This window comes from Podarcis raffonei, chromosome 12, assembly GCF_027172205.1.
Source record: "Podarcis raffonei isolate rPodRaf1 chromosome 12, rPodRaf1.pri, whole genome shotgun sequence".
Taxonomy (NCBI): Eukaryota; Metazoa; Chordata; class Lepidosauria; order Squamata; family Lacertidae; genus Podarcis; species Podarcis raffonei.
The window spans coordinates 12,424,452-12,446,586 of record NC_070613.1 but is presented as its reverse complement, the minus strand read 5'-3'; the positions used below and the strand labels follow the sequence as shown (position 1 = coordinate 12,446,586).

Below are 22,135 nucleotides of genomic sequence, written 5' to 3'. Positions count from 1 at the left end.
GTTCAAAAGCTCTCTCTCTATATATATGTGTTTATCAACTTGATGGTTGGATAATGAAGATTGTGAAGAATGTTGGTGACTTTCATTGGTCAAAAGTGGTGGAATCGAAAGCTGACTCAGCAAGTAAACCCCTAAAATGCATTGACTTCACAGCAGTGCCCTATGTAGGAAGATCTTTTAAGTATCAAAGGTAGAATTCTACTGGTTTCAACAGTGCTGCATCAGGTAGAATATATTTCATCCTCTGTGATGGAGTCCTCTAATGGAATGGACCAGAAAACTAGTGAATCCTATCCTTGACCAGATTCCCCCACATAATTGCCACATAGGTTATCCCATATCCCACATGTTTTAGAATTTCAAAAGCTGTGGAAGTAAACAAGAGGCCCACAATCCTACTAGTTGTGACTCAAGTGAGTTAAGCCACATTCTATATGAGAAATTAAAGGTAAAGGTACCCCTGCCCGTACGGGCCAGTCGTGACCGACTCTAGGGTTGCGCGCTCATCTCGCTCAAGAGGCCGGGAGCCGGCGCCGTCCAAAGACACTTCCGGGTCACATGGCCAGCGTGACGAAGCTGCAACTGGCGAGCCAGCACCAGTACCGCACACAGAAACGCCGTTTACCTTCCTGCTATAAAGCGGTACCTATTTATCTACTTGCACTTTGACGTGCTTTTGAACTGCTAGGTGGGCAGGAGCTGGGACCGAACGACGGGAGCTCACCCCGCCACGGGGATTCGAACTGCCGACCTTACGATCAGCAAGTTCTAGGCACTGAGGTTTTACCCACAGCGCCACCCGCGTCCCAATGAGAAATTAAACCCCCTCAAACCATCCAAGCAAACACACAAGGTGGCTTTTTCCCTGCACTGGGATAACTAGTTCCTTGAGATGTTGGATCTAGCCACAGAGTAACACATGCCTTAGTTACATCCCAGTTGGACTACTGTAATGTGCTCTTTGAAAAGTGTTTAGAGGCTTTGGCTAGACTGGGGCTGGTTACAGAGAGCATGTTACTCCCCTGGCTAAAATAACTTCACTGAAAATTAACAACTTCACTGGCTACCAGTCCATTTCCTGGCAACATTCAAAGTGCTGCTTATGCCTATAAAGCTATATATGGCTTGGGTCCAAGCTACCAGAAAGATAATATCTTTATATACAAACCTGCTCTGTTGGCTGCTAAGATCCTCAGGTAAGTAAGCATCTCTTGGACCCATCAACATCAGAAGCACAGTTGGTGGTCACAAGAGAGGGAGCTTTGTCTTCTTCTTTTTAATAGGCCACAGGTTCTCCATCCCTGATGTAAAACCAAATGCAATGTCATAGCTTAATTGGATATTGAGAGATCAGAAGTATAAACATACAATTATAGGCTTCACATTCAAATCCAAGCTCCACCTCTGCATTCATTTTCAAGATGGCTTTGCTAGGAATGATATGTAAGTTGCCAGATGTATAGGCTGCTTGTGAAATGAATATTTTAAAACAGATTTGTAGCCTGTGATTTACATGCTCCTTTGAAGCTTTCACTGATAAGGAATGCAATCATCTGGCATCAGTTTATTGATTTAGAGAGACAAAAGAACAAAGAACAGAAAGAAGAATTTACCCTGATGAATCTGTATTTTTCAACCTCAAACAGGAAAACATATTGCAATTCCTGCTAGAATAGCTTTGAGACAGCAAACGCATCCGCTGCTATAATAGCACCATTTGATTGTTACCTATGGGAGTAAACCCAAGCATTTATTTGTATCTGTTAAGTTAGAAAAGATGAATTCATTATGCTGTTAAGTTCATACAGAGCGTCAGATCCTTCTGTCTAGAAATAAGTTCAGTCAAATAATGAGGAAATAAAATTAGGAAAATTAGGTATTTCTGGAAGCCAAGCACAATCCATCAGGAAATTGTCTGGTGCAAGTTCTGATGAAATGAATGGAGGTTCACAACAGCAATACAGTGATTCTGTCCTGTACCTATTCATATCTGTAATAGGGCTGTGCGCCTGAGTTGGCTGAATTCCAAACTCGTTTATGCTGATTCAACTGAAGTGATTCAGGATACAGAGCCAGGTTGGGTCAGCCCTGGATTAGCTTGGGTCAGGGTTGGAGCAAAGTGGTGGATCAGGCCCCAGACTGGATTGGGAGCGGGGCTTAAGTAGGATAACTTCCTGTACAAAACTTCCTGCATAAAACTCCCTTCCCTAAAATGGTCCATCATATACCAAAGGAATCTCTAGCAGGCAATCTAGAGATTCCCTGGTCCCCATAAGTAGATTACTGCTAAAAGTAGGGGACACGGGTGGCGCTGTGGTCTAAAACCACTGAGCCTCTTGGGCTTGCTGATCGGAAGGTTGGCAGTTTGAATTCTTGCGGCGGTAGTAAACTCCCATTGCTCTGTCCCAGCTTCTGCCAACCTAGCAGTTCAAAACCACACTGGTGCAAGTAGATAAATAGGTACCACTATGGCGGGAAGGTAAACAATGTTTCCATGCGCTCTGGCTTCTGTCACAGTGTTCCGTTGTGCCAGAAGCGGTTTAGTCATGCTGGCCACATGACCCAGAAAGCTGTCTGTGGACAAACGCCAGCTCCCTCGGCCTGAAGCAAGATGAGCGCCGCAACACCATAGTCACCTTTGACTGGACTTAACCATCCAGGGGTCCTTTACCTATTGTCCTTTTTATTGCTAAAAGTGTTCTCACTTGGATGTTTTTTCTCTGCTGTCAGAGGCAGCATTCCTCTGAATCCCAGTGGCTAGGAACTGCCTGTGGGCAAGAGGTAGGGTTGCCACATTCGGTCAGGCAAAATAAAGCACAGATCAGGGGTGGGGATTGGGGGCTCCACACTGTCTCATGACACCATGGGAAGATGGCGTCCTGAATTTTGGCTTCAAAGCGCTGGAGGATATGTCTGAGTAAACATATATATGATGGTACTGTAAAGGGAGGCCATATACGTAAGTCCTAAACATGCTCTAAACATGTTGTATGTTCTAAAACAGCTGCTTTGGCTGCCAGTTCATTTCCTGGGCCAATTCAAGGTGCTCACATCAGGGCTTAAGGCCCTAAATGACTTTGGCCCGAAATATCTGGGAGACTATCTCCTTTGCTACAACAGACCCACCTGGGTGTTAAGATCAGCAGATGGGGATGTGCTAATATGCTTAGATTAAGAATGTAAATGCATCAAACAATAAATTATCAGTGACATATGTATGTCTATAGAGAAAATAAAAACAATCAGAATGCAATGATAAGGGTAAAATTGATTCTAGAAAAGACGAGTAGCGGTGGAGGGAAGTTAAACAGGGTGGTGGGTTTATTTTATTTTGTTTATGTTTTTCCCTTTTTCGGATATTGTATAATGATTTAATGTTTCTTTTCTGTTATGTATTATTTCTCTTTTTTTAATTAAATTGTATGATGGAAAATCTAAATAAAAATACAAAAACCAAAAAACCAAAAAAACCAGCAGAAAGGGGCTTCTTGGAAGTTCTACCTTTCCCAGAGGCTTGAGATGGCAGCAGCCCAAGAGAGGGCATTCTTGGTGGCAACCCCTAAGTTGTAGCATTCCCTCCCCACAGAAGTGTGTCTGGCTTCTTCACTAGATTGCTGCTGGCAAATGCTGAAGATGCCCCTCTTCACTCTGGCATTTGACACCTGAGATGCTACGCTCTTGCAATGCGTAGCTGGTCATTCTGGTTCTTCTCCACCAAAACCTTTCCTGCCATTGCAGAGCGAAATTTCTCACAGCCCTTAAGAACCAGAGAGAGGCCGACAAAACAGGAAGCCATGTAGAGAGATGCACAAGGAAGCAGGACAGATTACAACAGCAAAAGGCTTGTTAAAAGACCATTGAGCAGCACACCCCTGTATATACCCAATGCAATAATTGCCGTCTCTCTCCTAACAGCACACGATAATGGCATAACACCAAATTTCAGACATCTGAGCCTCACCAAGGGAATTCCCTGCAACAGATGTTTACAGGTGGGTGTGGTTATAAACAACTGCAATCCAAGTCAGAGAGAATTCCCATGACTACAAAGCACATGTGATTTGCACAGAAATGCTGTGCTCTCAGATGAATGGGCTCTTGGCCTGGGTCCTAAGACTGCAAGATATGGCCCGCTTCAGCTCCAACAGGTGTGAGGTGTGTTTCTGTGGCAAAACAGCTCCTGCTTCATTTGAAGCTGGGGATTTGGTGACCTTAACTCACATCCTAGACTACACCTTCTCCCCTTTCTGAACTGTTGTGCATTTCACCCACTCGATGTGACGTGGAGTCAGGCGTTTTGACTATGTTGAGTTACAACAATAATCAAATTTATAAATTTGGCAGCTCCTACGGTATAGGAAGTACAGGATAGGAGTTGTTCTCTTGCCTCCTTGGTGGTCTTCCCTTACACTTGGTGGAAAGTCCCGTTGTCTAAGATAGCAGAAGCAGTCATTTTCACAGTGTCAGCAAGTATATTTACCCAATATAAAAATCACCTCATAACCCATCTTTTCACTTGATTTTGGTGAAAACAAAGTGTATTTAAGAGCTGGGTTTAGATAGAAAATATGGCAATTTGGATGATCTGGTAATCTGAACTCCTGCTAGGTACCTATGCTCCCAAGTGAATTTGGTTAATCATATTTTAAAGCCATCAAAATTGGTGACCATAACTACATCCTGTGGAAACTAATTCCGTTGTTTTAATTATGCATTGTGTGAAGAAGTCCTTTCTTTCGACCATCCCGAATCTTCCAACACTCAACTTCATTTGATGTCCACAAGTTGTAAAATTATGGGAGGGGAGCCCATGTCTGCACAGACGTTAAGTCCCAGATACAATAAAGCATTAATCCCAGATAAATGTGTACACGATTGTCATCTGGATCTAGCCCAATGTTATTCTAGAGTACTGAGTGAAATCACAACTTTCCTGATATATTCCTATGGAAGTTTCATAATGCCACTATATAATTCAATAGTACTCCTGTGTTTAGGAAACAGTGTAGTTATGGTGGCTTGTTTTACGAGCAATTCAGCAGAGATATAGAAAGAAGGTATAGAATCATAGAACTGTAGAGTTGGAAGGGACCCAGAGGATCATCTAGTCCAACCCACTGCAATGCAGGAATCTCAGATCATGCATGACAGATGGCCATCCAACCTCTGCTTTGAAAGCCACCACCGTTGTTAAATCATGGAGGCCTGAAAATCAGTAGCCTAAAGCATACAGTGATGAGTTTCAGGGGTCAGTTTGGATGATACCCTGGGTCCCTTCCAAACCTGTGATTTTGTATCTGTGAGCTTAGAATCTATGGCATGGGGCTTGCTTAATTGGTCAGGCCAGCTCCTTTGTCAATACAATTTCAGTGGGCACTCGTTAAAGTACCCAACAACAAGGAGTTGCTTTCTTGCCATAGAGACAAACAAGAGGGCTTTCCCCACCTCTCCTGACTGCAGGCCACCTCATCCTAGAAGGGAGAACAGTGGGCAGAGTGAGGAGCTGTGGATGAGAGAATGTGTGAGAGAGTTGGGCTGATGCTAGAAGCTGGAGACAGAAACACATCTTGCTCTGAGCTAGAGCCAAAGCTTAGTTTGGAGCTTCCCCAGAAAGCCAACTTGACTAAAATAGGGGGGGCAGGTAAGCCCCACCCCACATAATCAATCACAAGGTGTGGAGCGTACACACCATTTGAATGGCAATGCCCATCAACTTTGGGGGGCCCTGTGTTATGTACTGAAGTTCTCACCCTGGGCAAGCAGGGGGATACTGTAGATAGTTATGCAAATAAGGGATCGAAAGTGACCTTCAGTGATTGGATAGTTTTAGAAAGTTGTGTACTAGAGCTCTATATAAGCAGGCTGACTGAACCCTCCAGTTCAGTTCTGTTCTGTGAATAAACAAGAGCTGTTTGAAGAATCGCTGTGTCGTCTGATATGTTCACCCACAACTTAACACCCTGGACCCCTCAAATATTTTTTGGGGGGGACTGAAGAGACCTCAACTCTTAGGAGTTGGCTCCTATGCCAGAAACCCATTGGGAAAGAAAGAGCTGTTGGGGAGTGAATGCTGTGAGCCCCTCCATCATATGCTCAGGTTGCATACATGAGTAAATAAAACCAAGTATCCGAAAGACAGCACAGTCTCCGCTTGACCTTCATTCCAAACCCTGGGCAAGAGCAGGCACCCTAGAGTCTCTCACTGCTCAGAGATCGGGGTAGCACACAACTGTATTTTACATCTGACGAGCAAGACCTTTTTTGCTTGCCACTTGCTGGAGTAGAAGTGTGTATATAACAAACAACAGCCTCGCTCAACACACGCCGGACAGAAACTTCTTAGATCTGTGACTGAGGCAGCCTAAGAGTTGGTCAAGTATTTTGGGAGCTCCTGAATTTGGGGTCCCTGGATGCCATCCTTGATTCCTCTACAGAACTTTATTACCTGGCTGCTAGGTAGGAAAATGTGCATTCTAATGAGCCTCCCACAACATGCTCTGGAAATCTTAAAACAGGGCCACGTGTCATGCAGGTGATTTCACTCACCATGGCAACTGGAATTCCATTCTCTCCCCTGTGCTACCTGCTTGGGGCAGGAAAACAGGAGCTTTCCATTGGCTACCTGGCACCTTGTTTTTCCCCACATGGTGCCCTGTGATTGGTTCACTCCTCTCCCCCCCCCCTGCTGCTTCACTTTATGATAACAGAAGTGCTGGGAGAGCGAAGAGGCCGGGTGACAGCTTGCATCAGTGACAGACTCAACTGCTTTACTGAGAAAGAGAAATGAGAAGATCGTTGTGCTGAAGAGGGAGGAAAAAAATCTCTGGGTGAACATCAGCTTCTTAAAAGTTACCCAGTCTGAAACTTACATCCATACATATTGCAGCTTGGGTTGAAGAGAGGCTGAAATCTTGCAAAGTAGGTAAGCTTTTAAAATCCAGATGACTCTGAATAACATTTTATGAATCAAACACAGGAGCTTCAGAATGGTTTTGTTTCATTTGAGATCATTGAAGTCCAGTTCAGTTTGGATTAGAAATATAGGGTAGAGACTTTTTACTCTAAGGTATTTTTGCATCTCTGTAGGTTTGTTAGCCTTTGGGCCCAGAATGAAGCCCTCCTTCTGTCCCCATCCTCACAACATTTATTTAGTTTTAAAATGATATTTCCTGCCAGCATGACTCCATGGAGCCTTGAGGGAAGCTATATTCAGGTTCCTGAATTATGTTGTATTTGCTAAGGGACATAGCAACAGAAAATACTAATTTATTCTGCATCCTGCTACCAGGTACCATAGCTAGTTTTAAAAAACAGCTCCTCTTCCTTTTCCCTCTCAAAAACAAGGTAAAGTTTTTTAAATGTCTGAACCCCTAGGACTGTCCTGAGTTCTTTAAACAGAAAGAAACAATCACACATATATTTACAGAAGTACTAAGTGAAATCTAAGATCAAAAAATGATAGCCCTTGATTTCATGGGGCAGGCTACATTACAAACTAGAATGCAACACCCCCCCCCCAATGTACCTTAGTTTTGCATTTCAATGGCAAGGCAACATTTGGACTTTTTTATATATAAGAAAAAGTTAAAAGGTGCTTTTGCAAAGCACATCTTAGGAGGTAAAATTGTGTATAAGTTAAGAAGTTCATCAGTCCCTGGACTGAAGTATGAAAAGCTAGGCAAAAAATATCCCAGTTTTTCTTTTCTACTAACTATGTTCAAATAGGAACTTACATTTATCAGCCTCTGAAAAATCTAATCTAAATTTTAAGGGCTGCATGCACAATGCTGAGCATTTATTTCCCACCTCTTTTTATATGAGATTATGGATGGCTCTAGCACAAAGAAGCATAACGCAGAGTGAAAAGTGGAGTGCTATGTGATCACAAAGTCTCTCTCCTTTCTCCAGTGGAGGCTGGTTCATTAGGGTGAATGGGGCGTGGCTCCACCAACATGTGCTCACTTTGGCAGCACATATAGTAAAATTGGACCCCACCAACTTCAGTTTGTGGGATGCGGGTGGCGCTGTGGGTTAAACCACAGAGTCTAGGACTTGCCAATCAGAAGGTCGGCGGTTCGAATCCCCGCAACGGGGTGAGCTCCCGTTGCTCGGTCCCTGCTCCTGCCAACCTAGCAGTTCAAAAGCACATCAAAGTGCAAGTAGATAAATAGGTACCGCTCCAGCGGGAAGGTAAACGGCGTTTCCATGCGCTGCTCTGGTTCGCCAGAAGTGGCTTAGTCATGCTGGCCACATGACCCGGAAGCTGTATGCCAGGTCCCTTGGCCAATGAAGCGAGATGAGGGCTGCAACCCCAGAGTCGGTCACAACTGGACCTAATGGTCAGGGGTCCCTTTACCTTTACCTTTAACTTCAGTTTGTACTCACCTGCCTGCCTCCTTACTCACAAGGCACTCAAGGGGTGGTGAAGCCTATTACCTTCCTTGTCTTTAATCTTGATGTTGATCTTACAGAACTCAGCAGGGAAGGGGGTACAATGAGAATTAGTTGGCTCCCTCTGCCATTGGCTCTCTCTACCTCCTGTGTCTTCCTTGCCTTCCATCCTACCAGTCTCAATGGGCACTAGCCACCACTGCCATCCTCAATGGGTTGTTATCTGCCCAGACAGTGTCAATAGGTGGAAAGGATTTTCCTGGACCAAGTTTAATACCTACTCTTTTCCCCCCTTGCCAATATGGTCCATACTGTTCATTATGAGGGCTCTAGTCATCTGTTAGAATATGCTGATGCAGTGCGGAAGTGTTGCGTGTATACACACACACATGCTACAGAGTGAGTGAAGAGGTCCCATAACACACCACACACTTTCAAGTTATGTCAAGCAGAAACTTTCCGAAAGTGGCTCATCAGTGTGTGTTGTTGTTCTTCATCCATCACACATGCAGTTCTATTGTGTTTTTGTCTGTGTGTTGACCGTGGAATGTATTAGTGCAATGAGAGGTAGGTGGATGTGTTCAAGGAAGGTCCTCCAGATGTTGGGGTTGCCAGCAGAGCTAAAGGTCAGGGATGATGGAAGCTGAAGTCCAACAGCATCTGCAGGGCCACAGGTTCCCACTCCCTGATTCAGTGGTCCATATCCAGCCAACACAAAAGACAAATCAGAACTCGAGAGAGAGGGAAACAGTGGAAATCTTTCAGAACTGTTGCCAAAGGCTGCCTATGGCAAAGAGAAACCTCTTCAGTTATTGGCCTGGTGGAAGAGTCGCCACTTTAAGTCTTTTAAAATAGTATTGCGTTATCACCCAGCTCCAGTCAATCAGAGAAGGGAGGCAGCAGGACCCCTGATAAAGGCAGGTGAGCACCATTCTGGGAAGAAGGATTCTTCTCCAAGGGAAAAGGTAAACTGTGATGAACCACCTGGGACCCAGAAGGAGAGTGAAACTATACTCACTGCTGTGCAGGAAGAGGACGAGGCTTTTACAAAGGAGCAAGGCCACACAGAGAACCCACTGTTTCTGCTGGTGGCTGCACAGACCAGCTGAGGTCTCGTCATATATAGAAAAGAACAAGGAGCTGTCCATTGAGGACTTTCAACCAATGGTGCTGAAGCTAAGGCATGGCTTGGACTTGTTCCAAATAACTGGAACAAAGATACAGTGGTACCTCAGGTTAAGTACTTAATTCGTTCCGGAGGTCCGTACTTAACCTGAAACTGTTCTTAACCTGAAGCACCACTTTAGCTAATGGGGCCTCCTGCTGCTGCTGCGCCGCCGGAGCACAATTTCTGTTCTCATCCTGAAGCAAAGTTTTTAACCTGAAGCAATAATTCTGGGTTAACGGAGTCTGTAGCCTGAAGCGTATGTAACCTGAAGAGTATGTAACCTGAGGTACCACTGTACTTTGGAGCTGCTAGTCAGGACTACTAACTTAGAACTCCATACGAGAAAGGCTTTAGGACGTGGTTGTAAGGACAAGGAGAGCTGCTAAGAGTTGAGAGATTAAGCCGAATCAACAGGGTTGCACTCCCTCTCTCCCTCTCCCAAGAAAAGTAATCCATTGGAGCATCCAAGGCTGATTCCATCCCAAACCTGAACCAGCATCCAGTCTGGAATGGGTCCCAATAATCACTTTCCTCCAAGAGCACCTGCAGCTGAGGAAGCAGTAGTTATCATAAACCTCTGGGTGCAGGGTGAGTTCCCCCCCAATGACCACACTACTGACTCTGTAAAGGTAGCAGGTGACACTAGATTATTGCTGACTAGTTTGGGTGGGAATTGCTCCTTGTCTGCTGAGGAAGCAATCTGTTTGTTTGGAAACTTGGCTGAGCCCAGCATGCAGGCAACCCCACCCCCCACAAATGGGTCCATGCCTCATTGGCTTTGCAGAGTTGCTATTCTTTGGTTTATACACACTAGATAAACTGGTTCCAGCAATGAAGTTTAGAAGGGGGAGGGGAGAATAGCTGCCAAGGAGTTTGAATCTGACTCAGTTTGGAAAGCCCCCAAGAGTGGATGGGGCTTACTTGTATGTATGAGATTCAAATAACATTTTACAAACATGCAAATAGTTAAAAGGAACTAATTTTGATCATCTGGGGGATAGGGAACTTTTTCAGTACCAAAGTCTTGGAACGCAACAGTGCAGGATGGCTTTCTCTGCCCTCACCATAGGTGGCAAAAAATACAGATCTGCCAACTCTCACACTTTCCGGAAGATTACTGATTGAACTCATTTATCTCCTGTTTTCAGCTCTGATGCCTCCCACTTTGCCTTTGGTTTTGCCTTGTTTTGATTTTTTTATATATAGAAAAAACAATGTTAATCAAAGCAGTTCAAGAGCTGAGCTTGCAGAAGAGTTTGGTACATAGTTCAGGTCCTTTGCAAATCCATTAGCCCTTTGCACTACAGCTCAGGTTCTTTGTATGGAGCTAAGCAGGAAATACGTTGCTTTGCTGTGCGATGCAGCAAGCTCAGCTCTCAAAGCTTGAAAGACAGCTTAGATTTAAGTCCTTGTTGGTAGATGTTGTAAGGAACGTCCAACTCAGAACTCCCAACATGTGAACATAAGAAGAGCCCTGCTGGATTGGATCAAAAGCCCAATATTTAATTTCTGGCACTGAGGCTCAAACAAGCTGTGGCAAGGCTGAAACGGTGTGCTTAGCTCTCTTCAGCAAAAGGAGAATTCCAGGTGCAGTCCAGGGGGCATTTAAATATCAAATAAGGATGTCTTTGTTGCTGTAACAGAAGCACGGCACTGATACAGAGAAATCTCTCAGACAGAGGGAAATGGATCATCGCAACGTGACAGATCGATTATGTACAACACATCTTGTTACAGGTGCATCTTACAATACATTGCATAGTGATACGGAAAGCTGGGCAGACTTTTTTGCACTGTGGTTAAAGCATGTGTCAGAAGGATAATGTCCTGGAAATTCATCTAACACAAGAGCACTTCTCAACGGCTACCTGGTTTGAAAACCCATTTCAATGTTTGTGATAAGAACATGACACTATTAGAAGAGGCCAAACCAGAACCCTGAGCGGCCAGCAAGGTGCCTGTTAAAAGCCCATTAGCAGGGCCTGAGTGCAATTTATGATTCCTAGCAACTCATATAAAGAGGCGTTCTGCCTCTGACCATGGAGGCAGACCTTAGCTGTTATGGCTAGCAGCCATTGATATAGCTTTATCTTCCATGGATTTCTGCAATCCAAGTTGGCACCCATCGCTACACCTTGTGGTAGTGAGTTCCAAAGTTTAACTGCATGCTTCATTGTCCTAAATCTCCTACCACTGAGCTTCATTGAATGGCCTGAAGTTCTAGGGTTATGAGGGGGAAAAGGAATACCCGTATTTTTTGCTCTATAAGACGCACCAGAGCACAAGACGCACCTAGTTTTTGGAAGAGGAAAACAAGAAAAAAAAAATTCTGAATCTCAGAAGCCAGAACAGCAAGAGGGATCGCTGTGCAGTGAAAGCAGCAATCCCTCTTGCTGTTCTGGCTTCTGGGATAGCTGCGCAGCCTGCATTCGCTCCATAAGACGCACACACATTTCCCCTTACTTTTTAGCAGGGAAAAAGTGAGTCTTATAGAGCAAAAAATACGGTAATTTAGGCACATTTGCCTTATACAGAGTCAGACTATTGGTCCATCCAGCTCAGTAATGACCACACAGTTTGGCAGCGGCTTTCTAGGGTTTCAGACAGGGAGTTTTTCCCAGTCCTATCTGGAGATTTCGGGGGTTCGACTTGGGGCTTTCTGGGTGCAAGGCTGATGCTTCCCCACTGAGCTCTGGCCCTTTCCCCACACGGTGCAAAACTTTACACACCTCTAGGGTATAAAAAATGAGAGTAGGCAAAGTCATGCACACAACACCAGTACTAACTTTTTAATTTGAAAAAAGGTGAGTTATAATGTTATAACCATAGGGGATCTGCTCCACCTCCTTGATCATTTTGTGTTTAAAAATGGTGTGGAATTGCAACTTATTTATATAGGCTTCCACTAAATTAGCCTTCTCCTAATGCACACATTATTTGATTGGAGAACTGCTTTGCAAAATTCAGAAGGTTGTGGATTTTGAACTCTAGTCTGCATGCGGTTTTGCAAAGTGCAAATCAGATCGGCTGGCATTGAAATTTCTCCCCATCCCTAATACCCACGGTTGTTATTTAACCCTAACTGAGTGTGCCAAGATTGGGGCTATAAATGGCCACCTATAAAAAGCACATTTGTGTTTTGCTGATGCCCTGTCTATCCCCTCAGATTGGGTGCCTGAGGAATGGCTGTGTCTCCAGTGACGCTGTTGCTCCTGCTACCGCCGCTGCTGCTTGTTCTGTTCAGCGATACCGCTAAAGGACAGCGAGACCCAGAGCTGTTCTGTGGAGGTTAGTAGCCCAGCTGGGTATTTCCTCATGTGCCTCATTGACTTAGCACATCGCAAGTGCCGTGGTTTCCTGGAATTAGGTCAGTTACTGCTAATCCCCCAAAGCTCTCACCTTTGCGTATTAGCTCATGGCCAGCTCTCAGCAATAGGACAACTATTTACGTGTGTTTGCTTCCCATTTTGCACCAGCAGCATAATGGGAGACTGTGGGCTGGATCCAACTTACCTGCAGCAGGCTCATTTAAATCAATGACTACGTATTGGATTTGAAATTGTTTTTATATATTTCATTGTTTTGACTGTTTTTATGCCTGCAATTGTTTTCTATTTGGTTTTATTGTATTGTGACAGTGCTCTGAGGTGCTTTATGGGAAGCGATCCATAAATCAAATAAGCAAAAATACAAATAATGCTTCTGTTGATTTCGAATAGTCTACACTGAGTAGGTATTTGTTGATGGCTCTGCCTGTCAAAGGTGGCCATGCTTCTGAAAACCAGCTGCTGGAAACCACAGCAGGAGAGCGCTCTTGTGCTCAAATCCTGCTTGCAGGAATCTGATTGGCCCCCCTGAGAAAAGGAGGCTGGACAAGATGGGCCACTGGCCCAATCCAGCAAGTTCTTCTTACATTCTCAGTTGGATGCAACCCCATGGGCAGTATTATTCAATTAAGTTTTACTCATATTAGACCCACTGAGATTAATGGACATAATGTTCATTCATTTCAATGAGTCTACGCTGAGTAAGGCTGAGTAAGGCTGAGCCTACACTGAGAAGGCTGATCGCTGAAGAATTGATGCTTTTGAATTATGGTGTTGGAGAAGTCTCTTGAGAGTCCCGTGGACTGCAAGAAGATCAAACCTATCCATTCTGAAGGAAATCAGCCCTGAGTGCTCTCTGGAAGGACAGATCCTGAAGCTGAGGCTCCAATACTTTGGCCACCTCATGAGAAGAGAAGACTCCCTGGAGAAGACCCTGATGTTGGGAAAGATGGAGGGCACAAGGAGAAGGGGACAACAGAGGATGAGATGGTTGGACAGTGTTCTTGAAGCTACCAACATGAGTTTGACCAAACTGCGGGAAGCAGTGGAAGACAGGAGTGCCTGGCGTGCTCTGGTCCATGGGGTCACGAAGAGTCGGACACACTAAATGACTAAACAACAACACACTGAGTAAAACTTAGCTAAAGCTGAGTAAAATGCTGAACACCACTCCATGTTCAGGGTCCCACCCTTTGGTTTTCATGTGGCTGCTTCTCCCACTGCTCCAGCAACATAATGAGAAAGACCCCGTTTAGGGGCGCAGAATTTGGTTGTTTATTTTGCTGCCGTCTCACCTACTCTTCCCACGTAATCCCCTGTTGCGTGCATTTCCAGGACGGTGGCGTGAGATGCACCGCGGAGAAGCACCACCAATGCTGCAGAGATGCCTTAAGAGTGGCCCTTGCAGTTGATTCACACGTGGAGGCGCATCACACATTATTATTATTATTATTATTATTATTATTATTATTATTATTATTATTTGATTTGAATTTATATACCACCCTATACCAGGAGGTCTCAGGGCAGTTCACAGAATAAAATCAAAATATAAAACCACAAAATACATAATCAAAATAAAAACAACCCAATAACCCCCCACCCGAATTGAGGTATGATTGTAAATACAAAGATATTTTTCAAAGGGCCAATCAAACACCGTCTTCTAGTCCAATATGCTGTAGGCAAGAGGTTGCATGCTTGAGAGCTCCCTTGTTTTAAAACCCCCACACATAGAAAACATGGCTAAGATGGACTCCCTTCCCTGGCCTGCTGGTTTTCCATGGTCAGGGAGATTTTGATGCAGGGAAGCATTCAAGAATAGAGTCAGTCACCCACCTTCAATCTGCAATGTCTCCGTTGTTGGGACACTGTACCATAGGAGTTCTCTGAATATGTTCCTAGGATTTATTTTGCATGACCAGCCTGGGTCTTAGTAGTTATAAGGAAAGCATTGCCGATGAATAAAGCATGCAAGTTTTATACTACTACCAAAAGTAAGTGATACGTTCATATTGACCCTTTTATTTGTGCAAATAAGGCTGCAATCCTATATTTATTTCTCTGGGAGCCAGGGCCGTTGAACACAGTTAACGTTCCCCGTGTTCCTTTATTTGATACTTCAGTTATAAACAGCTCTTAATATCAAACCAGCTTGAAGATATTGAAATCCTCATAGAACTTGTCCTTGCTGGCTGGCACAGCGCATTCTGCATAACCTAATACCTCTATGCAGGGAGTCGGTCCATTCAGGAGCACCCATGTTGCCCTCTCGTCCTCCTCTGCAATTCCTCCTGGCTCCAAAACAACAAGGCTTTGTCATCTATTGACAGTTGCACGCAGGAGGGGAAAACTCTCCATCTGTGGTCGCCGAGCAGAGAGACAAGTGGCTGTGTCTTTTAACAGATGGCACAATGAGCTATAAGAAACGTGCGTTCCCCCCTGAGACGGATAACCTGACACGAAGTAGTTTCAGCAACATATTGAAATAAACCCTCCCTTATGAGTGTCGGTGGCTGCAAAAGCCGCCGCTCGTCAGTCCCCGGATCCCTTGACAAAAGTCTGGTTTGGGTGATGCAAGCGCGGCAGTTTTGAGAGACAGACCACCTTGTGTTTCCTGAAAAGTAGCAGAAGGAAACAAGGTGGCAATTGATGTGGCTTACAGATGCGCATGGATTTAAAGGGACCAAGAGCTGTAGCAGCCATCGTTCTCCCACCCAGAATGAGATCTACGCAAGAAACAGAGATGTTTCCCTGCTGTGGTTGAAAGCAGGTTGCAGCAGTTCTCTTTTTCTCCAGTTAATTTCCGGACTCTACTCTGGAGTGTATTTCAGTGTACAGTGTTTCCTATGCCACCACCCCACAGAAATTTCACCATCTCCTTTTGACACACACTGGTCTGCTGCAGATGGAACTGGTGGGAAGGGAAATGCTGTAGAATTCCCAAGACGATGCTTTTGAAAAGATTTTTGTGTCCCCAGTGTGGTGTAGTGGTTAAGAGCGGTAGACTCGTAATCTGGTGAACCAGGTTCACGTCTCCACTCCTCCACATGCAGCTGCTGGGTGACCTTGGGCTAGTCACACTTCTCTGAAGTCTCTCAGCCTCACTCACCTCACAGAGTGTTTGTTGTGAGGGAAGAAGGGAAAGGAGAAGGTTAGCCACTTTGAGATTCCTTCAGGTAGCAATAAAGCGGGATATCAAATCCAAACTTTTCTTCTTCTTCTTCTTCTTCTTCTTCTTCTTCTTCTTCTTCTTCTTCTTCTTCTTTGCTATTTAATTCTCCCTTAGGATAGGGATGAAGAACCCCTTTTGGCCCAAGGGCCGTATTTAAACATGGCCAATCTTCTGAGGGCAGCATTCCAACGTTGGGTGTGGCCAAAGCAATCAATAACAATCCATTCAGTGAAATAACATAAAATAAAGAAAAAAACAGTGCCACCCAGAGAAACATCCATGAACAAAGGCACTTCATGGATGGGGAAGGGAGGAAACAGGATCCCACTTCCTGGCTCCACCCTCAAGCCTATGTTTTCATCCTAAACTGCCAACAGAGTCTAGGCTCATAAGATCTCCTCCCATTTCTCTTTCCCCTCTGACAAATCCTGGCAGGATCCTGTGGTGCTGATCCAAGTGGGGCTCTGTGTTTGGGGCAGTCAGCTGAGAGGGATCCCTGCTTGTCAAGGAACCATCTTGTTTGTTTACCTGTCCACACCTGAAGTCATGTATGATGTCAGGGGCAAGTCAGGTGGACCTGGTTTGGGGGAAATGGGCATGTGGGACAAATTAGGACCCCTACTATGCCTAGTTAGGCCCCCATGGGACAGAGGGTCCTCACTGCTATTTTACCCCATAGCCACATCCCCTCATTGCAGGCTTGGATGCCTTCTCCATAGCATAATGGTTAATTTGCACGAGACCCAAGTTATTTTAACTCATCGGCCTTTCGGATGACTTGGGATTGGCTATGGTTGCTAAGACCTTTACAGAATCCAGACTAGGCAGATTTCCGCCTTGTGCTCAACAAGAGGGCTCTGGTTCTGTGTAATCTCATTGCTAATAGCCCTGCTTTGCATGTCAGATATCAGCCTGCAAGGCTGCCTAATGAAGCTGGGCATCCCACTGATTTATTGACAAATGCCACGGCATAGAATTGATCCAGCTTTTTCCTTAGACTAAAAATGTTCCACCAAATGGAGCATTCAGTGCTGAGTATAAACAAAAGTGCTTAAGACTAGCCAAGGAAGTGGGCTCAAGATTTAGGTCATGATATACAATTTGAAGATTGGGAAAAGATGTGGAAGGCGAATTTAAAATTTACAGACTGTATTTTATCAAAAGAGAATTATATGAAAATGATGTCTAGATGGTACATTACACCAGGGAAAGTGGCTAAAATGTATAAGACGGGATCAAAAACTTGTTGGAGATGTAAAGAAAAAGATGGTACATTTTATCCTATGTGGTGGGAATGAAAAAAGGTCAGAAATTATTGGGAAATGATATATAATGAATGAAAAAAAAATGTTTGAAAAGACTTACGTTAAGAAACCAGAAGCATTCCTCCTAGGGATTTTAGATCAAGAAATAAGAAAAGACAACTGGAAATTATTTATGTATACAACAACAGCGGCAAGAATTCTACTAGCACAAGCTTGGAAGACAGAAGAAACCCTAACGAAAGAACAATAGCAAGAAAAATTCATGGAATATGCAGAATTAGCCAAATTAACAGATAAATTACATGAAAGGGACAACAAAGACTTTAAAAGAGAATGGGAACCATTTACAATATATATGAAGAGACAACATGAAGAGCTGGACTCATTGGCAGGGTTTGAGTAAACATTCACAAATGTAAATAATAATAATAATAATAGATGTAAATGTATTAGGAATTAAGTGGGGAAATAATACGCAGGATGAATAAATTGAAAGTAAAACAAAGTGGAAGTATGAGGGAAGTCCAGGGGAGGGGGGCAGGAAAAAATGGAAAATTGTTAGAGAGATATTTCATAAAGGATGTATATATTGAAAAACCAGTAAAAACTGTTTAATAAATAAATAAATAAAAAGACCAGCCAAGGAACACACAGGGTAGAGCAGTGTGCCGTGAAGCAGAGGAGCCAAAATGCCCCTCAAGGCACCCTCTCCAGCCGATTCCTTTGCCAAGGCACCTGCGTTTATCTGGAGTGGAAGGTCTGCAGGTTGCAGCCAGTTCTGCGTATTCACTTTCAGTTCACGCAAGGGGATGGTAGCCAGTTGCAGAGTCTGCAAGGGCTCCCTAGAAGGTGCCCAACGCTGTCTGCACACTGCAACATTGCAGGGAAATATCCGTAATGACAGTCAAGCTTCCCCTTGGGGATGCTGCGCATTGGAAGTCAGTTGTTAGGCTTTCCAGATAGGAGTGGCTGAATCCTGTCCAGGAAAGAACGAGAAAGGTAAAATTAATAGCCTCTCTCAAATATTAAGGTGGGCAACCAGCATCTGTGATAAAGGGGTAGAATTTGGTTGCAGGTGATGAGAAACACTGCTTTGGGATGCAATCATACACCCACCAACTGAACTGTGTCTAGGATCACACTGTGAATCGGGTATAATCTATCTGTAAAATATGTTATTTTGGGGCTGAGGATCTGCAGTGTATGTGTGAACGTCTGTACTGTGTTGCCGCTGGTGCCAAATTTTATATTTTGGACCGTTGGTTTGCCATTTTGGAATCACAGAGTTCTGCAGAGCCTGAGAAGTACTGAAGGATGTGACCTTCCTTTAAAAAAAAACAAAAAACCCACTGTTATGTACTGAAGTTCTCACCTGGGGCCAGCAGGGGGATACTGTAGATAGTTTTCACTCAGGTCCGCATATGCAAATAAGGAATTGAAAGTGACATTCAGTGATTGGATAGTTACAGAAAGTTGTTACTGTTGCTTTGTAGTTGAGGTCTATATAAGCAGGTTGACTGAACCCTTCAGTTCAGTTCTGTTCTGGCCTGTGAATAAACAAGAGCTGTGTCGTTTGATATGTTCATCCACAACTTAACACCCACCTCAGCTACCTAATGACGATTCTAATAGTAAAAGGTGGGGAAAGGTGGATATTAAAAGTAGCTTGTGGGGTAGTGGCTAAAGTATCAGGCTTGGCCTAGGGAGATTTAAGGTTCAAAACTTCCTCAAGGCTTCCTGGCCTTGTTCACACTTCACAGAAGGGAGCCTCCAGCTTGTGGCCAAATTTGGCCTGCCAGGCCATTCCCACCCCCCGCCACAGCCACACCCACCTGCCTCCCACCCATAGGAGCCAATTCCTAGGAGCTGAGGTCCCTTCGCCCCACAATAAAATATTTGAGGGACCGCTGCCCTCCCCAAATAAATAGGCATTGCCATTCAAATGGTTTGTGATAGATTATGCGGGGTAGGGCTTACCAGATTCCTCCCCCCCATATTTTATCCAGGTTGGCATCCCTGCCCCCACCTGATGGCAGGTGTGGGACAGGTAAAGCTGTGGCTGCAGGGGAACTATGGTGTTCCTGATTGCTCTTCCACAAGTGGAATTTGTGCCCGCTGCCCTTTAAATGTTGTGAACTGCCCTGTGATCTTTGGGAGAAAGGCGGTATACAAATTTAATAAATAAAATAATGAATCTGGTGCCAAATGTGAGCCCCTCTGGGAATTTTGTGTTTTTAATGTTTTGTTGGGAACTGCCCAGAATGGCTGGGGCAACCCAGTCAAGATGGGTGGCATATAAATAATACATTTATTATTATTAAAAATTATAATGGTTCTGCTTGGAAGTTCCTGATCAGAGCTGAGTGGGCCCAATCCCTGCTGATCGCAAGCCTGACTGAAGCAGAGCTGATCCCTGTCAAAAGTGGGGCAGGAATCTGTGGCACTGTAGCTGGAATGTAAGCCAGGCTCAGCGGTGGATTTAGGGGAGCTGAGCTGAAAGGGCACCTCAACAATAATGCAGAAAAGAAGGCGAGGGGAGGGAAGTTGCTGGATTTTGGTGTCACACAGGGGGCCACTGATATTTGAAAGCCCCAAGTCCGCCACTGGAGGGCTGCAAAGGAAGACTCAAGTGGGGACTTGAACCATGTGACTTGTAGCATGTGACCCTGCCCACCAGCCAAAAGAGCCTCACCTGGCTGTGCCTCAGCCCTGCAGTAAATCACAGGTAATGGTTTGTTGTTGTTATGTACTGAAGTTCTCACCCGGGGCCAGCAGGGGGATACTGTAGATAGTTTTCACTCAGGTCCGCATATGCAAATAAGGAATTGAAAGTGATGTTCAGTGATTGGATAGTTACAGAAAGTTGTTACTGTTGCGTTGTAGTTGAGCTCTATATAAGCAGGCTGGTTGAACCCTTCAGCTCAGTTCTGTTCTGGCCTGTGAATAAACAAGAGCTGTCTGAAGAATTGCTGTGTTGTCTGATATGTTCACCCACAACTTAACAGTTGTGATTGCATCTTTCCAGTCTGGAGGGAAGAAAACACCGAATTCTGATTTAGCATTATGCCCGAAAAATGGGATTGTGGGGTTTTCACTGGCAACAAAACGCAACGTGCAGCTAAGGTTTGTTCTCAGCTTCCTGGTTGTGGGTTTCTGGAGCAAAAGTCTTGGAGCTGTGCTCCCCCCCCCTGCTCCGTGTCCCTCTGTGCTGCATCACCAGGTACCTCCAGAATTTGCATTTGCAATATGATGCCTTTGTGTGGATATTTGCTTTGGCAAATTCAAGGCAACTGCTTTATTTATCAAAGGAATTGCTGGCCAGTGAAGAAATGTGTGACAGCAGGTTACACGGCTGCATATTTGGTCCTGGGAGTGAGTCAGGCATCGAGGCAATTATCTTCCATTCAGGATGACAACTGAGAGACGTGCTCATTCTGTCTTGAGGAATAACCCTGTTATTTTAGTATTTATTTCCAGGCTTCTGAACCAGTGCTAACTTGTCAGGATGCAAAAGCCCCCTTTGCTTCTGCTTTGGTTTCCTATCTGGGCTGGATTATTCAATTACTGGCTGTTTGGCCTCCTCTCAACCTTTCTAAATCATTTCCAGCTCCCACACAAGGCCTTGGCAGCAGTTGAAAGATGGTTTCAACTGAAAATTTCACAGCTTCATCAGCCCTTCCCGGCCGCCTGATCTCCGGACTTAATTAATTTTAGAGGAGGACTGGAACAAGCGTTCAGACGGAATGGGCCTCATCTGTCTTGTGGGGGCACTGAGGCAGTGGGGCAAAAGAAACATGCAGAGCGCCCTCTGCTGTTGGTGCAAGGGAGTACCAGAAACATAGTCCCAGTTCTGCATCAAGCACCACCGATGGTTCCCAGTCTGTGCCAGGATCCTGCACATCTCAGACCCTGGGCAGGTTTTTTTGGAGGCAGTGATATGGGACCGCACAGAGACATTTGACACAACTGGAGGACCCAGAATAGCCGTCTCCAGCTTGGTACCCTCCAAGAACTACAGTTCCTATCCCGTGCTGGCTGGGGCTGATGGGAGCTATAGTCCAAAATATCCAGAGGGCACCTGGTTGACTGGGGGTGCCAACTTGACTAAAATATTTGGGGGCCCAAGTAAGCCCCACCCTGAATAATTGATCATGATGTGGTGCTTGTACACCATTTGAATGGCAATGCACATCAACACTGGGGGGGCCCCATACCCCTCAAGTATTTTATTATGGGAGTGAAGACACCTCGGTCCCTAGGCGTTTGCTCCTATATGGTTGACAAAGGCTGATCTCCAAGAACCAACCATCTCAAGGTAGCCTGGAGTGCTTCTGTGCATGGATGGTATGTCTGAACACTGCAGTGACTCATCTGAGCACAGCCTTGATTCCCAACTCTTTCCCTTCACCACCCAGGCCTCAAATGCGACAGTGGCAGCAGACCCAATGGGAAGCACAGAGTTCTGCAGGAATGGCCTCCTGGCCCTTTTACCAGGGGTCTCCTTGGGTGCAAAGGTCCACTGTGGAGGAGGACTTGAAGTCACAGAATCACTGAATTGCAGAGTCAGAAGGGAGCACAAGGACCATCGAGTCTAAACTCCGTGCAATACAGATATCCTTTTGCCCAATGCAGGGCTTGAACCCCAAACCCTGAGATTAAGAGTCTTGACCCCATCTTCTTTCCTGCTCAGTTCCAGAAGGGCAACACCAATAAATAAGACAGAGGATGCTGACAGCCAGGACCACCCTCTGGACCAGGTATCACTAGGACGGCTGGATGTTGGCTGCCTGGGGACAGACTGATGTTGGCT

General features: G+C 44.9%; 1 protein-coding gene across 3 annotated transcripts in view; it reads left to right on the top strand.

The window, feature by feature from the left end:
• Positions 1-6,726: 6,726 nt before the first annotated feature.
• CNPY1 (canopy FGF signaling regulator 1) overlaps positions 6,727-22,135 on the top strand; it is a 54,538-nt gene continuing 39,129 nt past the window's right edge. The window contains exons 1-2 of one of the 3 annotated variants that reach the window (XM_053410004.1): positions 6,727-6,922; positions 12,726-12,847. In XM_053410004.1, the coding sequence (XP_053265979.1) occupies positions 12,742-12,847 (106 nt within the window). In that variant the 5' untranslated portion in view covers positions 6,727-6,922; positions 12,726-12,741. The remainder of the gene's footprint in view (positions 6,923-12,725; positions 12,848-22,135) is intronic. The other 2 variants (XM_053410003.1, XM_053410002.1) reach the window with 2 other exon arrangements.